Source organism: Perognathus longimembris, chromosome 13 (genome assembly GCF_023159225.1).
Source record: "Perognathus longimembris pacificus isolate PPM17 chromosome 13, ASM2315922v1, whole genome shotgun sequence".
In the NCBI taxonomy this organism is placed as follows: domain Eukaryota; kingdom Metazoa; phylum Chordata; class Mammalia; order Rodentia; family Heteromyidae; genus Perognathus; species Perognathus longimembris.
Window position 1 is genome coordinate 63,723,697 of NC_063173.1, and position 25,770 is coordinate 63,749,466.

A 25,770-nucleotide genomic window follows, 5' to 3' on the forward strand; every position below is an offset into this window, starting at 1 on the left:
AAACAAACTCATTTTACCATACAAAGCAAGAAAATATTCCTAGAGGAGAGTCCTCAAATCAAATATTCTGAGCTGTTTTCAACACTACCCTGTTCTACTCTGTTTTTACTCTGAAGCCTTCTAGATGCCCAGAAGCTTAATATTCTTGTACCATCCATCCTAACTAAGGAGTTATGGCTGTTGAGTATCATCTTAGAGAACTTCTGGAATATTTCATACTTCCTTCTTGTGAGTATGAAGGAAGGGAGACATTTGATCTGCCTTTAAGAGAACTTGACTGTGTGGAAGAGGCCAAGGGGGTAGGAAAATGGATATTTCACATATGTCTCTTTGTGTAGCTTGTCCTGTCCCCATGAAATCTGGTTTTGAGTGTAGAAGAGTCACAGTCTCTCTCTCTCTCTCCTTTTTTTTTTTTTTTTTGCCAGTCCTGGGCCTTGGACTCAGGGCCTGAGCACTGTCCCTGGCTTCTTTTTGCTCAGGGCTAGCACTCTGCCACTTGAGCCACAGCGCCACTTCTGGCCGTTTTCTGTATATGTGGTGCTGGGAAATTGAACCCAGGTCCTCATGTATAGGAGGCAAGCACTCTTGCCACTAGGCCATATCCCCAGCCCTTAAGTGTAGAAGAGTCTACTTACCTGGGAAAGGCATCCAAGTCAGACAAGATATGATGTAAACGACAAAGACAAAATACCAGTAAAGCACAAATAATCACTTGACTATAAATATTAATGTTGTTGTAAAATATAGTTAACAAAGTAAAAAAATATTTGGACAAATTTATAACTGTTATTCTGAAACTGAAAATCTCTTCCTATTCAACAGAAACTATTCATTCCAGTTAAATAAGAACATAAATAATTAGAACTTATATATTGTCCAATTGCACAGTAGTTACTGATAGATTAATAGGAGTCATTATAATTCCAAAACATCAAGAAAGAAAAGAAACAAATAAAATATAATCAAGCCAGCAAAAGGCAGGGAAGAAAATGTGCTCAGAGACTCACATACACACACACACACACACACACAAACACACACACACAGTGCCAGTTTTACTAGGGATCATGATAATGATAAGCATGCTTAGTTCTCCTGTTAAAAGGAAAAACTTGGGGCTGGGAATGTGGCCTAGTGGCGAGAGTGCTTGCCTCATATACATGAAGGTTCTATTCCCCAGAACCACATATACAGAAAATGGCCAGAAGAGCACTGTGGCTCAAGTGGCAGAGTGCTAGCCTTGAGCAAAAAGAAGCCAGGGACAGTGCTCAGGCCCTGAGTCCAAGCCCCAGGACTGGCCAAAAAAAAAAAAAAAAAAAGAAAGAAAGAAAAAGAAAAAAGAAATGAAGAAGGGAGCCTCATCAGTAGAAAAACTCACCCAGCAGTTCTCCCCTGGGAAAGACCTTTGACAGACTATGCAGGTAGCTGAGGCGAAAGTTCCATGAGCTTCAACCAGCTTTCCCGCAGGGATGCCAGATACTGAAATTGAAACCAAAGTTCAGTGTTAACAGGCTCTGAGACAGCTGTGCAAGTACAAGTTTGGGCTCAGCAAGCCTACATTTCAAGCAAACTGAATGGCTAATGAATAGACCAAAAAGTAACTTCTCAGCCAGGTATAGTGATGCAAGCCACAGGACTGGCAAAAATTAAAAAAAAAAAGGAAAAACTTTCCAATTATATCAAAGCTATGGATACTTATCAAGAAAACATAATATAAGGATCCTTCTAAGTGCTAGAATAAACCAAGATACACCAGAAAAGTACTAGAAACAGACAATGCTTGTGACTGTAATGATCAGAGGTGATGACTTGTGCCTGTAATGACCAGAGGTGACAACTTGTGGCTGTAGTGACCAGCGATGATGACTCGTGGCTGTAGTGATCAGCGGTGATGGCTTGTGACTGTAGTGTCCAGTGGTGACCAGCAGTGACAGCATGTGGCTGTAGTGACCAGTGGTTACTAGTGGTGATGATTTGTGTCTGTAGTGACTAGCAGTGATGACTTGTGGCTGTAATGACTAGAGGGAATGATGTGTGCCTCTAGTGATCGGTGGTAATGACCTGTGTTGTAGTGACCAGTGGTAACCACACGGCCGATGTCACTTTTCATACTTTTGCAGATAGGATAGGCCATGCTAAAACCAATATTTTATTTTATTTTATTTTATTTTTTTGGCCAGTCCTGGGGCTTGGACTCAGGGCCTGAGCACTGTCCCTGGCTTCTTTTTGCTCAAGGCTAACACTCTGCCACTTGAGCCACAGCGCCACTTCTGGCCATTTTCTGTATATGTGGTGCTGGGGAATTGAACCCAGGGCCTCATGTATACGAGGCAAGTACTCTTGCCACTAGGCCATATCCCCATCCCCTAAAACCAATATTTTAAAAAGCTCAGTTTTTAAAATAAGTTTCCTTGGAAGTACTCTCATTTTTCTGATGCAAAGGACAGGCAAGAAGAGTCCTTCCAGAAAGGCAGAAGAAGCAGCTCTGGAGTCTCTTCCTCTAGAAGGGAAATGGGAACATTAGCAATATTTTTAACATTAAAAACAAATCTTAGAACAGAACATCAGAGATCTGTAAGTCATCAATAATATCCAATCCAAGGAAAAGAGAAAAGAAGAAAATAGAATAAGTATTTAAAAAGTAGTGGCTGACCACAACAGAAAAACGGATTGAGAAAATGTGATACACCGCCCACCCCCCCAGACATATGTATGTATATGTGTGTGAAGTAAGTCAGGCTCAGAGAGACAAAAGGCACACGGAAGTTATAAATTATACACAGATATGAAAACGTATATAGTTCCATATGCATATATACATAAACATATTGTCTAAAGTATGGCATTGCAGAGAAAAATTGCAATGGTGTAACTCCCTGGAACTACTAACTGATGGTTTAACAAAATAAAATATGTGTCATCAGGAAGGGGAAAGTCAAAGTGTGGGATGACAGAATAGACAGAGGTAAGATGGACAAATATAGTCATAATATTAAATGTGCATATGTGAAAATGGAACCATGTAACTTGGGGGGATGGATGGGGCTGGAAAAGATAGAAGAGAAATGTGGCAGGGGTGACATTGGCTAAGTTGCTTTGTACTCGTACTCTGGTGTGTTGAATTTAAATCCCACTGTACATTACTTTTAGTTAATTTTTTAAAAAATTTAAATAAGAAATAGTGACTGAAACTTCCCACATTTGATAGCAATCATTGATCTATATGTCCAAGAACATTATCAAACTCTACATAGAAATGGTAAAGAAGTTCTTTAGGTCAAAACAAAGGGCACTGGACAATAATTCAAACTACTTGATATACAGAATGAAATTACAAAAAATATTTTAGAAGGCATGAAATAAAATTCAAAATGATAAGAGAACTAGTAGCATGCTTTCTTTTCTGTTTCTTGTTGGGCTTGAACTCTGGTCCTGGGCACTGTCCCTGAGCTCTTTAGCTCAAGGCTAGTGCTCTATCACTTTGAGTCACAGCTCCACTTCTGGTTTTCTGGTGGTTAATTGGAGATAAGAGTCTTGTGTACTTTCCTGCCCAGGCTGACTTTAAACTGTAATCCTCAGATCTCAGCCTCCTGAGTAGCTGGGATTATAGGCATGAGCCAATGGCCTGGCTGCTTTCTTTCTTAATGGAGTTTAAAATATGGAAGCTACCTCTGTGAGGTGAGCTTGGGACTCACTTTGTGCTTATCCATTTTAGTATTGTTTGGGTTTTACTTTCCCAATTAAGCATATCTTTCTAGAGAGGCACAGTGGCTTACACCTGTAACTCTGACTACTCAGGAGGCAGAGACCAGGAGGATCATAATTCAGAGCCAGCTGCGGAAAATGTTAGTGAGACTCCCATCTCAACCAAGCCAACAGATGTGTGTAATGGCACATACTTGTCAGCCCAGCTGTATGGGGAGCAAAAATAGGAGGACTGATGTCTATTCCAATCAGGATAAAACTAGACACACTCTCCCCCAAACAGATAAACCTGAAAGGACTTGTGGCATGGCTCAGAGATAAATTAACTTTACAGCTTGGGGGGAGGGGAGGCAGGAGGGAGGGAAAATGGGAGAAAATGATGGGGGGTGGTAACACTGTTCAACAAGAAATATACTCATTACCTGACTTAGGCAACTGTAAGCCCTCTGTGCATCACTTTTGCAATAAAATAAAATAAAATTAAATTAAAAAAAGAAAAAGTGATCATGTAAAATAATTTCCACTTAATTCTCTACAACAAAAATTATGCCCTATACAAGTTGTATTGCTGCACCAGATCCTGGGTTTGATCCTTAGCACTATATACACTTCCCGTCCATATGTAGCTAGAGATACATAATATGTACATGCATATATTCAGCAAAAGGCACATAATATATATATATATATATTTGTGTGCCTTTGTAAACTAGAGAGTAACTCTAAAAATTAGTCAACTCTTTCTTTGCTTTTTTTTAAATTGAATTTTCTAGTTGATTTGCCAAAGTGGGATAGGGTTCAGGAGTTAATTTTATCTCCTCAATAATTTCCAAGTGGTGATCCAAGTCTACTGGGAGGGCTAAGGCAATCCTCCTGATTAGAGGTTAAAAAATGTTTGTACTACTTAGATTCCTGCCTGCCGGGAATGGTCAACACATGGCTGGTGTTACATTACATGAACCCTACCCCAAACAAACTTATGCAAGCATAATCTGAATGCCCTTACTTTGTAAAGAGAGAAGGCAATCTCCTACCCCCAGGACTGGCCTATGGATTGGCGAATGGTGTGTTTACTGGCAATGTGGCAAATATAGCAACCAGAGTATTGACAAACCCAGCCTCACCCTTGCCAGATCACTAGATGCAACTTCTAAAAGGCAACTACCATAGGGATTACTCTTTGAAGTGTTGCTCAAGGGCAGCTAATAATAGGCCAATATGTGGTGCCAAGGGAAAGAGAAGGTGGCATTGGTTGGTGGGTCACCCTCCTTCTCAACAATACATTATAAAAGCTTTGCTTTTCCCCCAGATCATCCCTACAAGTTAGCTGGGGACCCCAGATGCACCATGGCTGCTCTCGGCATCACCATTGCTCTGCTGGTGTGGATTGTCACCCTCCTGCTCATTTCTATCATGAAGCAGATACACAGCAACTGGAACCTTCCCCCAGGGCCTTTCCCACTTCCCATTTTTGGGAATTTCTTCAATTTGGATTTGAAGGATGTTCCTAAATCCTTAACCAAGGTAAGAGAAATATTCTTATTTTAGGGACAATGTGTTGGGGATTATATCTTATATGAGGGTTTTAAATTGTTACCCAATACCAGCCTGTTATGAAGTAACTGAATTAATAGTAATATCCAAGAGTACATCTTGGGCATGGAGCACTCAGAATAGCCTTGCCCCTCAAGGACCATGTAGTTGGAATGACTGTGGGATGCTGATGTAGCTGGTGTTGCTATGGGCTACTAGTGATGTTATGTCAGATGCACCTTGTCTGGTGTCAAACCATAAGATGCCAGATAAAAGAGAACAGGTAAGTGACATTTCACCAGAACCTCAGCACCTGAGTCCTGGCACTGGACACTTGCTTTAGGGGCATTGTTAAGCACTGCACAGTGGGTACAGGCTGTGGGACCACATGCTCTAGGTCAGCTGGCAGCATCCAGGGGTCTATTGCTTTGATTTCAGAAGTAAACAATAGGGTGATAAGCACAAGTGCGGGCAAAATGGCCACAGGGAAGAGACATGAGAAGCCAATGTGCTTAGGTTTGGTGTCTAGGTAAGAAGAGGGTGTCCCTGCAAATAATGCAGCCTCTTGTGGGGAGTGTCCCCACATCAGGCTAGACAAAGACAACCTTTTCCCCAATCCCTTGCCAACCAATAGTCATAATCATCTCTGGAAGTCTAGAGAAAGCTGCCTTTGTTTTTCCTGACAACTCTGAGTGCTGATCCCCACAGCTGGCAGAGCGCTTCGGGCCAGTCTTCACTCTGCACCTGGGTTTCCAGCGTGTTGTGGTCCTGCATGGCTATAAGGCTGTGAAGGAGGGGCTGTTGAATCACAAGAATGAGTTCTCTGGCCGAGCTGAGATACCTGCTTTCCAGGAGTATCAGAACAAGGGTGAGTCTCTACTTCCTAGGTAGCAGTGTGGGCAAGCCCATTAGATACAGTGATGTGTCCCTCCCAAGTCCTACACAAGCAATAATGGTGACAGCAGTGACAATATAAAGTCAGAAAGACAAAACTAGGGTTAGGAGCATGGATCAGTTGGTAGAGTGCTAGTCAATGAGTGGAAGTGTCAGGTATTAACTCTGCAGCCCAGTGTCAGACCTTTAAAATAAAAGAAAGACAAAAAGACCCTGAGATCATGTGGTGATAGCTTGTGCTTGTATGAAAGCTGCTATGCTATGAAGTTTGCATTGAGTAGGCACTGTGACTTGTTTATCCCAGAATTCCAGAGCCCAGCAAGTATCTTATATACAGCAGGCATCCAAATGTATTTGCTGGAGAAAAGGTCATGGGTAAATTAAGGGAAGGAAGGAGGTAGGTAGAGAGGAAAGGACAGGGGCCTCTGGAAGCATAAGGTAGCAAGAGGTTCTGCTTGGCAGGAATTGAGTGAGTTGTGGCAGGCCTTGGACTGCTTAAACTGGTTTCAAGGGACATAAGTATATTAACACTTTCAATGGAAAAATAATCTAGCTTTACATCAGTTGATGCCAAATGTTCGCATGCTCTGGAGAGTCCAGCAGGCTTTCTGGAGGAGAGAAAGGCAGAGTGTGATTTGAGCACCAGGAGGCTTGGGGAGGGGGAAGTACTTAGTCTTCCAGGCTTAAAGTGCCTATGATAGAGAGTCCTGAGGCCTTCAGATCTGAGTGAAAGATATTGCTGAGAAGCCACAGCACAGTGCTTTAAGTTGAGACATTTATAGCTTGATGGTTAAAATGCATGGAAACAGAAAGGCTACACAAGAATTTTGTCAATAGGCAGGAAAGTGGTTAGTTCTTTCTTGATGAGGCTGTTTATGGTTTTATTTAGCATGGAAAAGATTAGTGGCAAGCGTAAAAGCAAAGAAAATAAACTGCTGCTATTGTGAAGACACCCTGGGGGAGTTGAATGTGCCAGAGAAAGTGGCATGCCCCTTCCCTTATTGGGGACTGGTTCTACATTTACACATCACAGCCAGTACCCTAAGGCTGTGATGAGGTCATTCCCCATTTTCCCTTTCTTCAAAAATTGGGAAATTGGAGTTTTCTGCTGATTCCTCTTTTTTCAGGGATTATTTTCAACAATTCACACACCTGGAGAGATGTCCGAAGGTTTGCCCTGAGCATCCTCCGAGACTATGGGATGGGGAAACAGGGCAATGAGGAGCGCATCCAGAGAGAGGCTCGCTTCCTAGTGGAGGAGCTCAGGAAGACCCAGGGTGAGTGTTCTCAGGCAGAGAGGGGGGTGGGGTGGGGGGTGGGGCGCTGTCTTGGACAGGCCCCTAGAAGGCACTGAACAACCTGGAACCAGCCACTCTAGGAGAGATTGATAATGATTCTCAGGCACTGCTTTCTTATTACCAGTTCTAATTTCTAATGGAGCAGGAGTGACCACCAAGTGTGACTGCTGTACTCTAGATATCCTTGAGAAGTAAAGACAATTTAGAAGGCCCTGTTCTCACAGGGATTGGTGGGACTCAAGGGAGCCTGAGTTGTTAGCTAGGCCATGGTTCGTGTGCTCACCCCAACATGGACTGTAACATCTCATTTGTTTTCCAGGCCAGCCCTTTGACCCTACTTTTCTCATTGGCTGTGCACCCTGCAATGTCATAGCAGATATCCTCTTCAACAGGCGTTTTGAATATAATGACAAGACATGTCAAAGGCTCCTGAATTTGTTCAATGAGGACTTCTACTTGCTAAGCACCCCTTGGATCCAGGTAGTTATTTTCTTCCTTTTTCATTAGTCTTTGGTGTGCAGTTTACATTAGAGATAGAGGGACAATTTAGGTCATATGGGATAGAAAGGCCTAGAAAAGCCTGAGAACAAGAGCATGTCAGAAAGTGTTGGACTAGATAGTTCCAGTAGCCCTTTTAGAGATATCTGTGGGTCCCTAAGCAACTAACCTAGGCATGCTTTTCTTTTCAAAAGTCAGCATATTTTCACCACAGAAGGTATAGTGCCTGGGAGAAGGATTACCCCTTACTTCAAAGACATTGTTGCACAAAATATCCTAAATTGTATGGCGATCTCAGCCTTAAATTTATGTTTGGAGGTTACTTGCCAGCACAGATAATCATGTGGCATCCTGAAAAATAATACAGTAACATATTCTTGTTATTTTTATTTTTTTTGTTTTCTTTCATTTCACTTCCTTTTTTATTTTTTCAAATTTTTATTATCAAACTGATGTACAGAGAGGTTACAGTTTCATATGTTAGGCATTGGATACATTTCTTGTACTGTTTGTTACCTTGTCCCTCATACCCCCCTCCAACCTCCCCCTTTCCCTTCCCTCCCCTTGTTATTTTTAGATTTATAACAATTTATCAGAATATGTACGCTTCCTGCCTGGAAGCCACAGAAAATTGCTTAAGAATGTGTCTGAAATAAAACAGTACACGCTTGAGAAAGCCAAGGAACATCTTCAGTCAGTGGATTTCAACCGTCCCCGGGATGTGACTGACTGCCTGCTGGGGGAAATGGAGAAGGTATCTGCCATGGGACATATGGGTGGATGTGGTGGGACACAAGCATTTTTCAGGTTGATGCTAAGACCCACTCGTGGGTGTCTAGACTGTCCACCTTGGTTGCTTTGGATACTCTCAGATTTATACATTTTGGCTCAGTTTGACAACTGAACTCTTCTCCCTGCTCATGGGAGGCAAGAAGACGGGTAGTTGGGCTGGTGGATTCCTTCCTTTCAGTTCTTTCCAGGCTGGATAGGGATGTAGCCCTTTCAGAATCCCTCACTAATCCTGTTGGCACTTATTCCTCAATAGTCCTCAAGTTCTAGAGGTTCTGGCCTGCCGCAGCTCTATGGTTTTGTAACTCAAGGACCACACTGGCTCAGATTGGTGAAGCCTCTAATACACTTTTTTTTACAGCATATAAAGTCTTGCTAATTCCTCATGGATGGCTTCTGATGCTGAGAATTCCTTTCCTTGGCTCAACCTCCCTCCGGCAGAGGCTGGAAGAAGACTTGCCAGCCCATGCAGCTGGAGGGTAATTAGCAGAAGCCATGTTGCCTCAGTTTCTCCAGGACAGCCCTAGCTCTGTTGATGGGATAGCTCTGTGTCCTTGGTGAGGAGCCTTGTCCTCCTCTTAGCTTGTTTTCTCAGGTCCTCTGCCTAGCTGAGAGGCAGAGATGATCAAATCTTGGTTGAACCAGAAGATCCTGTCATACCTCTGGTTTTGCTCTGCTGAAGGGCAGAAGACATTACTTTTCAGCACCTGCAGACATCATTTCACCCAGTACCTGTCTGTCTCCTACTTCACAGGAAAAACATAGCAAAGAGCCAGTGTACACAATGGAAAATGTTGCTGTGACCTTGGCAGACCTGTTCTTTGCAGGGACAGAAACTACCAGTACCACTCTGAGATATGGGCTCCTGATTCTAATGAAATACCCAGAGATTGAAGGTATGCGCATAACAAACAAGAAGCTTATGTGTCAGGTTGAGTGTCTGCATGGCTAGTCTTATGCATTTAGGCCTCAGCTGTCAGCCTACAGCTGCTTGTTAACTTTCTCAGGATCAAAAAATGAATTCCCTTGAGGGGAGATGTCCCTGAAGTGTCCTTAAACACTGCTTATCCCATGCCCTACCAGAGCCTCTGGTTACAAAAAAAGAACAGCTCACCATTGACGTGGGGAGAGGCTGTCGGCCTGCATTCTGCCTTATTAATAACCTATTTATGACAGTGACAACAATGCTCCAACTGCCTCCAAGGGAACCTGGGCCTAGGCAGAGCTGGTTTCAGGGACAAGGCTGGAGCTGTCCTGAATCCATCAGGATCTGAAGGTGGAACCGAGAGAGAAGCCACCCAAAGCTTCCTCAGAACCACATCATTCCACAGACTTCCCAACCGTACATAGGCAGGTAGGACTCCCAGTCTGGAGCAGGCATGGTGCAGGCATGGAGGCCTGGGCTTGGTGTACAGAGAGTCATGCACCCACCTGGGCACCCAAGTGGAGGCAATGTGAGGGCACTTCAATGTAAACAGCTCGTTGGGGTGGCTAACCCCCAAGTAAAGAGAACATGAGGGGAATGGTGGCCTGGGGTGAGGTACCCATCAATCTGGAGCTCTGTCACTCTTTAGCCTTGGTGCAATCTCTGCAGAGCACTGCACCAGGGCCACACTTGCTGCTGACAGGAACTGGTCTAAATGACAGCAAAGGTCAGTCCTTCAGTGTGCTGTGCTTTTCCAGGTCATCAGTACTTGAGAACCAATGTGGAATGTGAAGCAATTTCTCTCAAGGAAGTAGGTGCATGACAGGCCCAGGGTCAGGCCCTGGTCTCTGGTCTTCCTGCCAGAAAAGTTTTTCTTTTTCATCACACAGAAATGTGAAGGAACTAGAAGTCCAGAGAGGGAAACATCATATGGATCTGCAACATTTATAAGCATATATATTGCGATAGGGGATTAGAACGTGGGGCTTTGTGTAAGTTAAGGAAGCAGTCTACCACCTGAGTCATGCTTCATGAGCATAGAATAACTTTTAGCCACTGCTATGAGAACCAACTTTGGACCACTATACTATGAGAATCATAAATTAAAAACTGTTTAAATGATTAACTATGAGGGATTTCCAACAGAGACATAAAGTAAATATGACAACTCCCCAACAGCCATTGCCAAATTTAACGTGCACATGTTACAGAGTTAGCCAAAGTCCCACCAACTCATACTTCCCTGCCTTCCTGCCTGCCTGCATGCCCAGAGATGGCAGTGTTTCAGGGCTGCTATGTATTTTCTCTCAATACATTTACAATTAACTAAATACCATCTCATATTTTTGCTGTCTACATCTTAATAGTTTACCTGGTTCCCATACTATAAATGACATTTTGAAATTTAATTTTTCATCTAGTATCTTATAAACTCCCTTGGGAAATTTCAAACAGAAAAAGATGGAGAATTTTCCACTGGTTGGGTTATCTTTAGTAGAAAGGGACTTTCAGACTTTAAGTAGTCTTTGGCTAGGTATAATGGGACACACCTGTAATTCAAGCTACTCTGTAGGTGGTGGCCAGCCTAAGCAAAACATAGTGGTGAAACTCAGCCTTAAAACAAAATATAAAGCTAGGGACTGGTGGTTTATGCCTGTAATACTAGCTACACAGGAGACTAAAACCTGAAAATTGCCTTTCAAAGCCAGCCATGGCAAGAAAGTCCATGAGACTATCTCCAATTAACTAGCAAAATGCTGAAAGTGGAGCAGTGGCTCAAGTTGTAGTGCTAGCTGTGAGCATCAAACCTCAGGAGCAATGTCCAGGTGCTGGGTTCAAGCCCCAGGTTCAGTGTGCGCGTGCACACACACAGACAGACAAGCTGGAGCATAGTTTGAGTGGCAAAATGTTTGTGATCATGCTGAAGGCTCAGCCCCCACAGCATAACCAAAGAAAGGGAGTATGCATGTGTACTTTCATTATGTTACCCCTCCATATAAATTTGAAGGATAGAGTAAAGCAACCAGGGGGTGATAATGACACGTTATTTTTCTACAAGGAAAAACTTCCAACACCTTTTTATTGTTATTTTTTGACAATAATAATAACTGTATAAACCATCATTAGATAAGGTAATGGATAACCTTTTTCTTAACTGTGAATAATCTCATATCCCAGAATGTGATACCTTAGGTCTGGTTGACATTTGTGGGGGAAATTATCCAAATTTTGAATTAAGTGGGGTACCAAATTTAAGATGCACCATAAATGTGACACATTGTAAGCTTTGTAGATGGACAAGAGGGTAGTTGGGTAAATGTGTGGATGGATGAGTGATGCATAGAGGGATTAAGTATATAACAGATGTGTGGGTAGATGAGTAGGTGGATAAGTGAGTGGATGCCAGTAGAGGAATGGGAAGAATGGAAACATGAGTAGGCAGATGGAAAAGTGATTAGATACATGGAAGGATGGTGGGTGGGAAATCAATGACTAATTCATCAATTCTCACATCTTTATTAACATTAATTGTACCAAGGGGTTTCTTTTAGACATGTCCATATAGGCATGTAATTTGCTTTGATCAGGATCAGCTCTTTAAATTGATCTCATTCATATCTTGGCAGAGAAACTTCATGAAGAAATTGACAGGGTTATTGGGCCCAGTCGCATCCCTGCTGTCAAAGACAGGCTGGAGATGCCCTACATGGATGCTGTGGTGCATGAGATTCAGAGATTCATCAATCTTATACCTTCCAACTTTCCCCATGAAGCAACTCGGGACACCATGTTCCGAGGATACCGGATTCCCAAGGTCAGACATGAGATGAAATGCCTCCTGTGAGCAGAGTCCTGATGACTGGTTCACCCCTTTACTTGGTGAGGGCCAGACAGGAATTCAAGGACTTCTTTCTCTCTAGTAGGGTTACTGAATGGTGGGTCCAGGTCAGCAATCCCATCCTGCAGAGTGCCACTGCCTTGGAAATTCTTGCATGACTTGGTAACTAGAGAAATGGACATACTAGGAGGGAAGAGTACATCCTGAAGTGAGGCCTAGAATTTGTAGCACATTCTACCACCAGGAGTCAGAATCAGCAACAGTCAAGACCTGGGTTCTATCCTGTGAATAGTTTACAGTTTTTGTTTCATTTAGACTTGAGCTCTGGTTGTTTTCCATCTAGTTCTTAACTAACCAAATTTCCCAACTAGATCTTTTTAATCATGCATAATGAAATTTAAACAACCTTCTTTTTTTCACCAGAGCTTCCAGGTGAAAAACCATATTTTGTTAACTTGACTGACAGAAGCATCTTTGCTTTTTCTAGGGCACAGTTATAATTCCAGCTCTAGATTCACTTTTGTATGACAATCAAGAATTTCCAGATCCAGATAAATTTAAGCCAGAGCACTTTTTGAATGAAAATGGGAAGTTCAAGTACAGCGACTATTTTAAACCATTTTCTGCAGGTAAGAAGGGTCCCAGTGTAGTACCTTCTTGGGTCATTACCTCCATTCCTCATTTCTACTCCTTGTCTGTTATGCCATCATCCTAGACATGGACCACCCCCAGTCCTGTCAAGTCCCTGTTTGTATTTAGAACATGATCTGTGCTTGTTCCTCCCTATTCAGAGAAGTTAGATTATATCATTTATCAATTCAATGTTTTGGCTGAAAAAAAGTTAAATATTCATCGTTAAACTATTTCTACTTTACCAGGACTTAGTAACAATATCTCAAAACTATGTTTCCTAACTCCTCATTTTAAATAAGGATTACTAAGAATAAAACATGACAGCCCAGTAGCCTCTGATTACCTAGTCTCTTAGGAGTAAAAAGGCCTTCTCTGATATGACTCTGTAGCTTTTGCTCCCTTCCCAGTACTTCACCAGAGTTCTGGTGAAGGAAGATCCTACAACCAACTTGATAACTTTAACAACTAATTTTTGAATGGGCTTCTAATCTCATTTCACTTTCTTTCCTGAAGAGTATCACATGTTCCCTTCTTCACTGATTGGAGGCCATTTCCCCAACCTAATACTAGTTTTAAAAATTTTGATTCAATGATTATTTGCTGATTTATTATTCTATCTAGTGATATTTATTCTAACACTAGTTTTTGCAGATGAGTTCTGCATGGTTGTAGTATACAAACTGTTCTCTGAATAAGTCAGTGTTACTAATATTCTTGGGTTTCGTAAATATGTTTTCTGATTGTCATTGGGCTGGGAGGGTGTCTTCTGCTTTTGCTAGTAGTTTGCCTATAGTTTCCTCTTGTTCTCTCCTTGAGGCCTTACTATTAATAGTGTTAATAATCTTTTGAAGCTCCCTCCTTGTCTCATCAGTATTGTTATTTCTAGGGAAGCGAGTGTGTGTTGGAGAAGGCCTGGCTCGCATGGAATTGTTTCTGCTTTTGTCCGCTGTCCTACAACATTTTAATCTGAAGTCCCTGGTTGACCCAAAGGATATCGACCTTAGCCCGATTGCAATTGGTTTAGGCAACGTTCCACCGCGCTACAAACTGTGTGTCATTCCTCGATCATGAATGTGAATAAATGTGTACCAGAGACCACTGTCTGGACTACTGGGTCAGAAAGATGCTTTCTATTGTCAAGTGGAGGGGCTGCAAAGGGACCAATTAGGTCAAAGGAAATGCTTTTGAAAGCCAGATGTCATTAAATCAAATTATGAATCCACTCAAGGCTGTGTTGAAGTCCTAGAATCAAGTAGTTAAGACTGTCACTGTAAGTTAAACTCAGTTTTTTGGACAAAGTAAGTCTATTTTATTCACCACAGTAAAAAAAAAATCCCCCTCTTTCCCTCCCCCCACCCCCCCAGAACATGAGACAATGGCAAATAGCTAATTCCCCTCTAGAGAACAGGGAGCAACAGCAAACCAACTGCTTTTCTCTAAAGCACTGGGAGAGAGAAAAATCAATGTTTTTAACCATTTCAGTGGCTTTAATCAAAGGTGTATTCTGCATTTCAGCCGGTGGGATACCAGCAGCACAAGCTCAACAGCAGGCTCTCCAACATTAGAAACTTAAAATCCACTAATAGCAAGTAGAGTTTGAGGATTTGTTTAGCTTTTTCATTAGTAATGATCCCTTAGTGTTAACTCTGCAAGAATGTGGTGGAAATTGAGTTATATACTCTGTAGAAGACGTGTCTTGGGCATTTTCAGTGTCAGCACTGCTTTGGCTCACTGTAGCACACCATTCGTGATGGATGGTGACTGGACCTGGAGTGCTGGGGAGGAAGTATGGTTCACCTCTAATCTGGCCACAAATCCACAGGAGGTGGATTGTTGTTGTTGGTTTCATCTCTCTCCTTGGGGAGAAAGCACAGTCCGTGCTCCCTGCATCTGGTCTATCACATTACTGTGATACATGGATACTAAGCCACAAAGGATTGCTGGTGGTAGAGGGAGATTTCAATTTTGGAGGATGAGTTGGAGGTAGATTTCAAATCATGGATGATGGCCTCCAAGAACACAGTATGTCTGCAGTCAGAACATGAGTCAATCTGGCCTTAGATGTTACATTTTCTATTGCAAATAGCCCTTTCTGAGTGGATCTGAAGCATGTCTCAGATATTAAGTACCAGGACCTTGCACAATGAGCATTTATAAAATAGTATGTTCATGGCAATGAGTGTTTTGGTTCTATATTTTGTGTCTATGGTAACTTAGAATACATAAACCTCAAATCACATTATGTTTCCCTCCCTCCGTTCCCCCTTCCCCTTTCCCCCTTCCCCTCCCTCCCTCTCGTCTTCCCTCCCTCCCTCTCCATCTTCCCTCCCTCCCTCCCTTTCCTTCCTTCCTTCCTTCCTTCCTTCCTTCCTTCCTTCCTTCCTTCCTTCCATCTTTCCTTCTCTCCTTCCTTTTCTTTGTGTGGGTATATGTGTATCACCTTGAAGTTGAACTCAGGCTGTCCCTGAGCTTTTGTGTTCAAGGCTAGCACTCTTATCTCTTAAGCTACCATTTTACTTCTAGTTTATTTTTAATTTTTTTAGTTGTCAAAGTAATGTACAGAAGAGTTACAGTTACATACATAAGGCCGTGAATACATTTCTTATCACACTTATTACTTCCTCCTTCGTTCTTCTCCTAACTTTCCCCCTTTCCCTCCCCACCCTCCCCGCAGTTGTACAGTTGGTTTACAGCATACTGTCTTATAAGTATTGCTGTTGCAATGGTTTGTCTTTTACTCTTTGTCTCTCCATTTTGGTGTTCCTCTTCCCTAGTTCCGATAAATGTTCATACAATAGTTATTTTCAATGTACCATGTGAAATTACGCCTTTTTCTTTTGTTTTTCTTCCCCATGGTTTTGTCCCTGATGTCACTGTAACTAACTTTACTTCTAGTTTTTTGATGGTTAATTGGAGATGAGACTCACAGTCTTTTTTTTTAATATATATATTTTTTATTACTAATTGAACATAAATTTTTTTACAAGGTGTTGTGCAAAGAGGGTGAAGTTACATAGTAGGGCAGTGTGTACATTTCTTGTGATATCTTACAACCTGTTTTTCCATCCCTTGTCTAGGTCAGGCAGACCCATATGTAATATACAATGTATCAAGCACATATACAGTGTTCACAGACTTGGTCTCTACTGTCTCTCCGTCTCCCTTTGTTAACAGTCATATATCAGGGAGATCATGCCCCTTTGTTTTCTGTGTTCTAGGCTTGTCTCACTCAACATTATTTGTTCGAGTTCTGACCATTTCCCTGCGGAGACTCACAGTCTTGCATGGGTTGGCTTTGATCCTCAGATCTCAACCTCTTGAGGGGAGAGATTAGCACCAGGCCACATTACTTTTTTTTTTTTTTTTTTGCCAGTCCTGAAGCTTGAACTCAGGGCCTGAGCACTGTCCCTGGCTTCTTTTTGCTCAAGGCTAGCACTCTGCCACTTGAGCCACAGCGCCACTTCTGGCCGTTTTCTGTATATGTGGTGCCGGGGAACTGAACCCTGGGCTTCATGTATAGGAGGCAAGCACTCTTGCCACTAGGCCATATTCCCAGCCCACATTACTTTTTCTTAATGAGAGTGATTTTGTAGTAGGGAACTCACTGGCTTTGAATCATAGCTGATTTATCTTCACTTTTTGAGCATTTGAGGTATCTAGGTCTACAAGAAGGTATTAAATTATCAAATGGTGGGTTTCAGATCTTCTCAGCCTTTTAAGAAGGTCCAAGTTTGTATCCTCCTGCCTGGGCTCCCACCCCCACCCTTCCACCTAGCACAGACTCAGCAGAGATAGATTGTACCAATTTTTTTTTTTTTTATTTCATGTCACCCCATGAGATGAGATTGGGTGGGATGTGTCTTCATGGTTTCATGGTTTAGGAGGGTATCAGGCCCTGCTTGGTTAATGGCTCCTGGCCTTTCTCCTCACAGACTTCAAGAGATTTAGGACTGGCCTGTGGAAGGTCAGGGTCTAGGGTAGGTTTTCTTACATGTGTGCCCACAGCTATCCCTTCCCACCCTTCTCTGACCATCAACATTATGTATTCAGTCCAGATCTTTGCCTTGGCTGTGTCCTCTGCTGGAATGTTCTTGCTCAAGATCATACTCTTAGAACCCCAGTATCCTTATTGCTGCCTTCCCTAGCACCCCCCCCCCCCAATCAAGAAGTATCTGCTCCTGGCTACCTAATGCCAGGACTCACCGCCTTTTGTGAGGTGGCCCCTTCTTGCATGCTTTGGACTTGATCAAGGATCTGAGGCCCATGCCTTTCCAAGTCCTCCTTCAGCCTAGTTAGGAGGGTGTAAGAAGAGGGGAAGGGATGCCAAGAGGAACAGAAGAGGAGAGGGAGGGAGGGAAAGAGAGAGGGAGAGAGAGACAAAGAGAGAGAGAGAGAGAGAGAGAGAGAGAGAGAGAGAGAGAGAGAGAGAGAGGAGGATTAAAGTAGAGAGGGGAGAAGACATCCCTCACCCTCCTTCCTGGGGTGGGGGTGGACACAGGGTTCCATGCCCACCTCTGCCGCTTCTGCTGCAGATGCTGGCACCTCTGCTGCAGTTGGTGGTGATTCTGAGCTGCAGCCTCCAGGAGCTCCTCAGCTTTCCGGTTCTCCTCTTTAAACATTTCCCTGAGGGTAGGGTGAGGTTAGCATTAGCCACTCCCTCCTCCTGCTCTCCCTTTGCTTACACATCTTACACAGCTGCTGCTGCCTCCTGGCTTCGGAGGAAGAGCCCTTCAGTGAGGGTGGAGGGCCACTGAGGACCACACAGAGAGAACAGCGGATGCTTCACGTCCTCCAGCTTCACCTCAACCAGCTTCTCTACAGAAGGAAGGGGAGGTGAACAGTGAGGGCAGGCAATGGCGGGGCAGGGCTGGGTCACCTTCCTGCCCTGGCCTTACCTTCCTTTAGCAGTTGCTCCTTGTTGCTTTCTAGGACACAAATCTCCCCTGCTAGCTGCTCCGGATTCTGAGGAGGACAAAACCAACCTCTGTCTATACCTCCTAGCTTCCCCATACCTCAGAGAAACCTGCCTGGATCTAGTCATTGAACCCTTCACATCTTATTTCCCAGTACCCTGGCTCCTCTGTGTCCACCAACCAAAGCCCATCTTTAGGGTCGTTTTAATGACCATTCCTACCTACCCTCAATGAACCTCTCATGTGAGAAATAGCTGCTGTGGCAGCTACAATTCTGGGCTGTTACCTGGAGATTCCTTCACTAGCATGGCACTGTAGCTCCTCTCTTCCTCCCTCCCTGTGGTGGCCTACTCACTAATCCTCTTCCCCACTGACAGTGATTCTGTTTCTTTTTTTTTTTTTTTCCAGTCCTGGGAACTGAACTCAGGGCCTGGGCACTGTCCTTGAGCTATTTTTGCTGAAGACTAGTGCTCTACCACTTGAGCCATAGTGCCACTTCCGGCTTTTCCTGTGTATGTGGTACCGAGGAATCGAACCCAAGGATTCGTGCATGCTAGGCAAGCATTCTACCACTAGGCCAAACTCCTGGCTCTGATTCTCTGTTTCATTAGTGACTGAAAGTTCCCAAGGCAAACACTGGCCACGTGTTCCCTGCCATTTCCTGTGCCTATGACAGTTCCATCACATCCATGAATGTTCTAGATAGGTGGCTCCAACCTTGGTGTTGTCAGGGTTCCTCCTGACCACTGAATGGACACACAGGGCCACAGGGGTGAGTGTTCAGATCAACAATGAGGACACAAAACAGGGTAATGAATTCAGGGTGATAGTGATGATAGATAACTAAGGCTTGCAAATGGACAAGATATGGCAGATAAGACAATATGGGAGTTAGGAAGCATGAATTTGAATGACTCACATGAAATTCCCAGAGGTCCTTGTGTTGGTCCATCAAAGTCTCCAGCTGTTGCTCAAAGTCTAACCTGGGGGACAGTCACACAGGCAGGAGGGCTATGAACTGACCACCTGGCCTGCGCAGAGCATCTTCACGTACAGCTCTTGAGGACCTTACTCATACTGTTTGCTCCATGTGAAGCACCTTTACTCCCTTGACCCTCCAAGACTCCACTGTACTAGCTTCTTTAATATATCCTCAGTATTATTTGCAGCCCTAGCCTCATGTACTGGAGTTTACCTCAGCTGTCTCTGTTTGTTCTTCTCTTCCTCAATCTGGGAGTTCAGAGAAGAAATCTTCTCCTTGCACTCTTGCAACAGGGTGTGCTTCCTGGGAAGATAGGCAGTACTCAGCCATTCTCTGACTGACTCTCTTGGAAAGCAGCTAGTGGTTTCTTTTCTATACCTCTCTATTTAGATCCATATGTGTAACATGGTGGGAGGGGTGATAGGAGGATCTATTCCTATGTTGTGAGGATTTGGGAGACTAATGTGGGCATAGTCTCTTACCTCTGGGTCTCATTTTCCTTTCCTTGGCAATGCAGCTGATAGACTTTCAGTGAATCTACAGAGAGATCAATAGTGTCCTATAAGTGCCTGACAAGACATCCAGTTTGAGGAGACAGATCAGATTGTGGACCTCTGTCTGGTCTCTGACATTTTCCTGGTATAAACCATGGAAGGGATGTAACTTCAGGAGATTACAAGGCCTTTCTCAACTATAGAAAGAGAGACTTTCTACAGGATGGAATAGGCAACAGCCTGAAGATGGAAGCTCAAAATACCTTGCTTTCCGCTGAAGATCTTATTTAGTCGTACTTTCTCTTCATGCACTGAAAAACATGGTGAATATTTAGTTATCAGAGATCACCCAGGCCCTGTCAGGAGAATAAGTACAGCCTGGACCCTAACTCAAACGTAGACCCCTCTAGGTGAGCCTCCTTCTCTCGATGCTCATACTCCTTTGTAAACACGAAGGACCTTTACATTTGTAGAATGTGTGTGAGGATCCTGTGTGATGCCTAGTAGGGCTTGAAAGCACTAGATCCATCAGAAAGTGCCCTATGGCCAGGCAGGGGAAGGATGAGTGGGGAAGGCATCTATGAGAGGGGGATATTGAAGCTCAGAGATAGATGGTGGTATGAGAAAAGAGAAATGTGTTATGTAAGAGAACACAAAGAGTAGGAGTATACTTGGAGGCCATTTCCAGAACACCATCACAAAGAGAGGCAGAGATGGGGAGAACAGGAGGCTGGGGCGATGGCAGGGCCCTTGACCATGATGAAGATGCTCAGTATTTGGAATATTGGATTAGGAAAGGCTTGAGACAATGTGGGGACCTCTGGTGAGCCCCACTTCACTTACATGAGTCCAGTTCCTTCTGCAGAGCATCCCAGACAGTCCCAACTGCTCCCAGCTCTTCACTGGCTTTCTTTTTTGCTTATCAAAGAGTAGAACAGACATTGTGTGAGTGAATTCTCCAGATGCATTATTCCCTTTCAGAAATTATATTTCACATTTTTCTTCAAGTAAACCCAGAGAGGCTCAGAGTCCCAAAATCTTGCTGTTGGGTTCAAGTGGTAGCAAGGCCAGGTTCATAGACATAATACTATAGTGGTACTTTCATGCAAAATGGCCCCATACTTATATTTTGTGGCCTGCTATTGCTATTCTGTAATTTTGAGCATATTTTTGACCAAAGGCTCCTGTATTTTCACTTTGTATTGGAACAAAAAGCAAAAGCACACACATGGTCCTAAATAGCAACCAAAGTCCCAGAGCTCACCTTGCTGAACTTCATTAATTCGGTTAATCAGGACCTCGATCTGTGGCTCTAGAGTTTGAACTGTAGAAAGCAAAAGAGGTTGAAATGGCAATATAACAGTCCATATCTCTGAAGCTATCACTCCACACAAATCTCCTGTGTACAGCATCTCCTGTGTACAGGTGCTACATACAGGGTTCACACTGGGGACTAAGAAATAATGAGTCAAGTTGTGGTAACTTCATTCAAGAGGAATAAGGTGGGGCACATGTTTGAAGAGTGAAGGAGTAGGAACTGATTCTTGGATATGGGAAAGTGTCTTGTAAGTCCCACATCAAGTGGAATGCAGGCTCTGAAGCTCACTGGATGAAAGTGGGTGACAATCAGTACAGAGGCCTGCCCTGGGCTAGTATCTAAGAATGCTGTGCAAACCAAGTGGGGTGCTCAGTAAGGGGCTTGGGACAGGATTTTGGGGAAATATTTTTCTTCTATCTGCTTATACTTCTGTAATTTTTAATCAACACTATTTTTAGTTAAAGTAATTAATTTAAAAGAAAGTGAGGGGGCTGGGGATATGGCCTAGTGGCAAGAGTGCCTGCCTCATATACATGAGGCCCTGGGTTCGATTCCCCAGCACCCACATATACAGAAAATGGCCAGAAATGGCGCTGTGGCTCATGTGGCAGAGTGCTAGCCTTGAGCAAAAGGAAGCCAGGGACAGTGCTCAGGCCCTGAGTCCAAGCCCCAGGACTGGCCAAAAAAAAAAACAACAAAAAAAAAATAAAAAAAATAAAAGAAAGTGAGGGCTGGGAATATGGCCTAGTGGCAAGAGTGCCTGACTTGTATACATGAAGCCCTGGGTTCGATTCCCCAGCACCACATATATAGAAAATAGCCAGAAGTGGTGCTGTGGCTCAAGTGGCAGAGTGCTAGCCTTGAGCAAAGAGAAGCCAGGGACAGTGCTCAGGCCCTGAGTCCAAGGCCCAGGACTGGCAAAAAAAATAAAAAATAAAAAATAAAGTGAAAGCTAAGGGGGTAGTTTCTTGAGTTTCTGACTTGTGGGGGCTGGAATTGAACTTATACCTGCCTGACCCCAAATCTCAGCAAGCCTCATATACAGAGGAGACACAAGACCTTTCTGCAACTTTTTCACCATTTCTATCAAAAGTCTTCAATTTTCTGTGTGTACATGTCTTGGTCTGTGGAACAAAACCAAACATTTCAAAACCCAATAGGGTAAAATACCAGGGGAAGGATTCAACATCCCTGCCTGGGATGGAGGTGAGGTGAAGGCATTATTCTATTGAGAGTAGTGCCTTTAATCTTTGTCCTCAGGCAAATAATGTATGAGATGAGTTTGACCCCTCCCTGGTCAACCCTTCCCTATGTTGTACAATGCCACCACAGATATGCCCTTCATGAAACGCAAGGCAATGGCAGGTGTTGTGGTCAAAGTGGAATCAGCATTTACAAAGTGATAATCGATAAAAAAAAAAAAAAGGAGGGGCTGGGGATATGGCCTAGTGGCAAGAGAGCTTGCCTCATATACATGAGGCCCTGGGTTCAATTCCCCAGCACCACATATACAGAAAACGGCCAGAAGTGGCGCTGTGGATCAAGTGGCAGAGTGCTAGCCTTGAGCAAAAGGAAGCCAGGGACAGTGCTCAGGCCCTGAGTCCAAGGCCCAGGACTGGCCAAAAAAAAAAAAAAAAAAAGAAAGAAAAAAAAGAAGTTGCTGGATATGGTGGTGCTTTCCCTTAAGCCTTCAATCCCAGCTCTCAGGACACTAAGGCAAGAGGACTGAGAGGACCAGGAAGAGCCAGTCTAAAAAAAACTAATGGTTTGAGGTGTAGTTCGGCAAAGCACAGTCCTTGCCTAGCATGTGTAAAACCCTAGGTTCAATCAACTAGCATGGAAAGAAAAAAGAGAGTATTAAACAGAAAACCTGAAAGTGAGTTGAAAGTCACTGTACTGGCAGGTAACATTACCAATTAGGAAGCTCTACAAAGTCCACAAAAGCTCTACAAAGGCACAAGAACTAGTGATAAAATATTATCAACTGGGCTGGGGATATGGCCTAGTGGCAAGAGAGCTTGCCTCGTATACATGAGGCCCTGGGTTCAATTCCCCAGCACCACATATACAGAAAACGGCCAGAAGTGGCGCTGTGGCTCAAGTGGCAGAGTGCTATAGCGCCTTGAGCAAAAAAAAAAAGGAAGCCAGGGACAGTGCTCAGGCCCTGAGTTCAAGGCCCAGGACTGGCCAAAAAAAAAAATTATTATCAACTGTGGTTAATTAACACAAATAGCTTTCCTAGGTATAACCAATGCTAACTATGAAGCTTCCACTTAAGATATTTCATAGTAATATTCTGTAGTCTCCACATGCACCTATTTTAACACACTCATGAATTAATAGCTGTAGGAAAGTACTTATTGTAAGGTCCTCTCCCAGAGGGCTACATGCGGATACCCCCACCTGATTGTCTCCAACCGGTTACCTATGTAACCCACATACCTGGAGGCGGTTGCCTCCCCCTTCCTTGAGGTCACATCTTGGCCACACCTCCCCATCCCTGCCCTACATAAGGGATCCCCCTGAAGTGACTGGCTCTGGATCTCTTGCCTGCCTCCTGCACTTTGAACTTGGGGGCAGGTCAGCAGAATAAACTTTTCTCTCCTACCTGAATACGGCCTGGCATTCTCCTTTACTGGCTACCTACTTTAGGAACCTAACACTTGGGCTGGGAATATGGCCCAGTGGCAAGAGTGCTTGCCTCACATACATGAAGCCCTGGGTTTGATTCCCCAGCACCACATATATAGAAAACGGTCAGAAGGCCAGAAGTGACGCTGTGGCTCAAGAGGTAGAATGCTAGCCTTGAGCAAAAAGAAGCCAGGGACAGTGCTCAGGCCCTGAGTCCAAGGCCCAGGACTGGCAAAAAAAAACAGCAACAAACAAACCTAACACTTATGATATTAACATTATAATAATGATAACAAGGCATTATAAGCCACTTGATATAAGAAGACATTATCACTGGGTGCTAGCATCTCACACTTGTAATCCTAGCTACTCAGGAGGCTGAGATCTGAGGATTGCAATTCAAAGCCAGCCTGGGCAAAAATGTCCATGAGACTCTTATCTCTAATTAACCAGCAAAAGGCAGAAGTGGATCTGTGGCTCAAGTAGAGGAGTGCTGGCTTTAGCACAAAGCCGCAGCCCAGTCCAAGTTCAAGCCCCAGGACTGGCACCAAAAAAGAAAAGAAAAGACACTATCACTTATTACAAACTTGTTGAAAATGATATGGATATTTATTAAAGCTTATGGTCTAAATTCAGGGTTATATTCAGGGTTAGAACAATATAGAGAATGGCACATGAGGGTGTATTTACCAACATCAAGACTGAGAAATCACATAGGAAAAACACTAACAAATAAATTTGAAGTGGAAAGGAAGGGAGAAAAGAAAGTACCCAAAGGAAAAAGGCACCTTAGGAGATACAAGCACTCTCTGCAAATGGGTTTTAAAACTTACTGTCCTAATCAATAAAATTTGTAAATTGACTAGATATTTGGTGAAATAAGGAAATTATTACTGCTATTATATAAACGTGGGCATGGTACCAGTTTTCTGAAGAGAACTCACCTTTAGAGACATAAATGGAAATATGTAAGGACAATTATGTGGTGTGAAATGCTTTATAATGAAATAGAGGAGAGTGGATGGTAAAGAATAAAAAGATTTGTCAATCGTTGAGAGTTGTGAAAACTGGGCCTCTATAGCTTGTTCTCCACTTTGTATATAGGTAAATACTTGGAAAGCCCCTTGTCAACAGAGAGGAGGTAAATAACCTTCCTACAAAACAGAGAACAGCGTGCTGCTGGCTGACCACCCAGGGTGCAGGGTGCAGGGTGCATGCAAAGCTGCGGGGGGCCGGGGGGGCAGGACCTCCGCAGCTCTGGCTCTCTGTTGCCTTGCGTGGCTGAAGCTGAAGCGGGGCCCCTTCCTTCGGGATGGGGGGTGGGGGGAGGGGAGGGTCTTTCCCCCTGCGGGGCTTTGATCTTGGATTCTTCTGGGGGGGGGGGGGTCTCCTTCACTATGGGACTCTGACCCTTGGTGGCTCTCCCCAGAGTCTTTCCTGAAGGACTGACTGACCCCCCAGGAGTCTCCTCCCCGCCCACCACACACGGCCAAGAGACCTGGGGACGAAACCCCCGGCTGCCTCACGCCGGCCTTAACATGGCGGGGCCTCGGGCCCAGGTCCCCGCAGCGGCTACCTCCGATCACCTCGGGCCCCTCAGGGTGCTCTGCAGCTCCTGTGAGCTCTCCACTAGCCACGCTGACCCGGGCTGCCATGCCTCCTCCACGCTCACACCTACTGCAGCCGGGACCGCTGATTGGCCGTTAGCTGGGGGCGGAGGGGGGGGGGCAGGGGTTAGGGGCCCTATGCAGCTACTGCGCATGTGCAAAGCTAACAACTGCTAATCTGGGTTGGAGGTAGGGCCCTATGCAGCTTTCTTTTTTTTTTTTTTTTTGGCCAGTCCTGGGCCTTGGACTCAGGGCCTGAGCACTGTCCCTGGCTTCTTTTTGCTCAAAGCTAGCACTCTGCCACTTAAGCCACAGCACCACTACTGGCCGTTTTCTGTATATGTGGTGCTGGGGAATCGAACCCAGGGCCTCATGTATAGGAGGCAGGCACTCTTGCCATTAGGCCATATCCCCAGCCCCTGTGCAGCTTTCTTGCCCCAGCCACTGTGCAGCAGTCATCTGCGCCTGCGTAAAGGCCTCTGGCTGAGTTGGACTCACGTTTCACAAATGGGTTGTCGTGAGTGTGTGCTTGCTGTGGCAGTTTGAGTCCTTCCCTGCGATACCTTTTAAACAAACTAGGTCCATTTCGTAACATTAGGGTTGTTAGCATTAGGAGTTTAGAATTCAATGCTAGACAGAATAACAAATAGCAGCATACTCACTACCATGGTAATGGTTGGGAATTGAGAAGTCCTTGCATTATAGCCCTTG

General features: G+C 44.1%; 2 protein-coding genes across 2 annotated transcripts in view; one reads left to right on the top strand and one right to left on the bottom strand.

Annotated features, from left to right (window-relative positions):
• The window catches only part of Bet1l (Bet1 golgi vesicular membrane trafficking protein like), a 35,394-nt gene extending 21,185 nt beyond the window's left edge, over positions 1 to 14,209 (top strand). Inside the window, exons 5-13 of the mRNA XM_048360987.1 lie at positions 5,015 to 5,229; positions 5,947 to 6,106; positions 7,260 to 7,409; positions 7,750 to 7,910; positions 8,506 to 8,682; positions 9,472 to 9,613; positions 12,270 to 12,457; positions 12,969 to 13,110; positions 14,001 to 14,209. Coding sequence (XP_048216944.1) covers positions 5,015 to 5,229; positions 5,947 to 6,106; positions 7,260 to 7,409; positions 7,750 to 7,910; positions 8,506 to 8,682; positions 9,472 to 9,613; positions 12,270 to 12,457; positions 12,969 to 13,110; positions 14,001 to 14,185 — 1,520 coding nt within the window. The 3' untranslated portion in view covers positions 14,186 to 14,209. The remainder of the gene's footprint in view (positions 1 to 5,014; positions 5,230 to 5,946; positions 6,107 to 7,259; positions 7,410 to 7,749; positions 7,911 to 8,505; positions 8,683 to 9,471; positions 9,614 to 12,269; positions 12,458 to 12,968; positions 13,111 to 14,000) is intronic.
• A 2,491-nt stretch (positions 14,210 to 16,700) lies between these two features.
• Positions 16,701 to 25,149, bottom strand: LOC125362259 (synaptonemal complex central element protein 1-like). Its single transcript, XM_048361019.1, has 12 exons — positions 25,029 to 25,149; positions 20,768 to 20,827; positions 20,347 to 20,421; positions 19,767 to 19,814; positions 19,492 to 19,546; positions 19,223 to 19,312; positions 18,947 to 19,010; positions 18,010 to 18,076; positions 17,806 to 17,929; positions 17,627 to 17,737; positions 17,318 to 17,402; positions 16,701 to 17,069 (listed from the first exon to the last, which is right to left on the bottom strand). Exons 1-12 carry the CDS (start codon positions 25,105 to 25,107, stop codon positions 16,992 to 16,994), a joined length of 936 nt encoding a protein of 311 aa, XP_048216976.1. The 5' UTR covers positions 25,108 to 25,149; the 3' UTR covers positions 16,701 to 16,991.
• Between the last annotated feature and the right edge of the window lie 621 nt (positions 25,150 to 25,770).

Coding starts and splice junctions, on each gene's coding strand:
- LOC125362259 (XM_048361019.1), bottom strand. CDS start 25,107: ATGGCAGCCCGGGTCAGCGTGGCTAGTGGAGAGCTCACAGGAGCTGCA. Junction 17,930..18,009: donor GGAGCAACTGCTAAAGGAAG/GTAAGGCCAGGG, acceptor TTCCTTCTGTAG/AGAAGCTGGTTGAGGTGAAG. Junction 17,738..17,805: donor CAGGAGGCAGCAGCAGCTGT/GTAAGATGTGTA, acceptor CCCTACCCTCAG/GGAAATGTTTAAAGAGGAGA.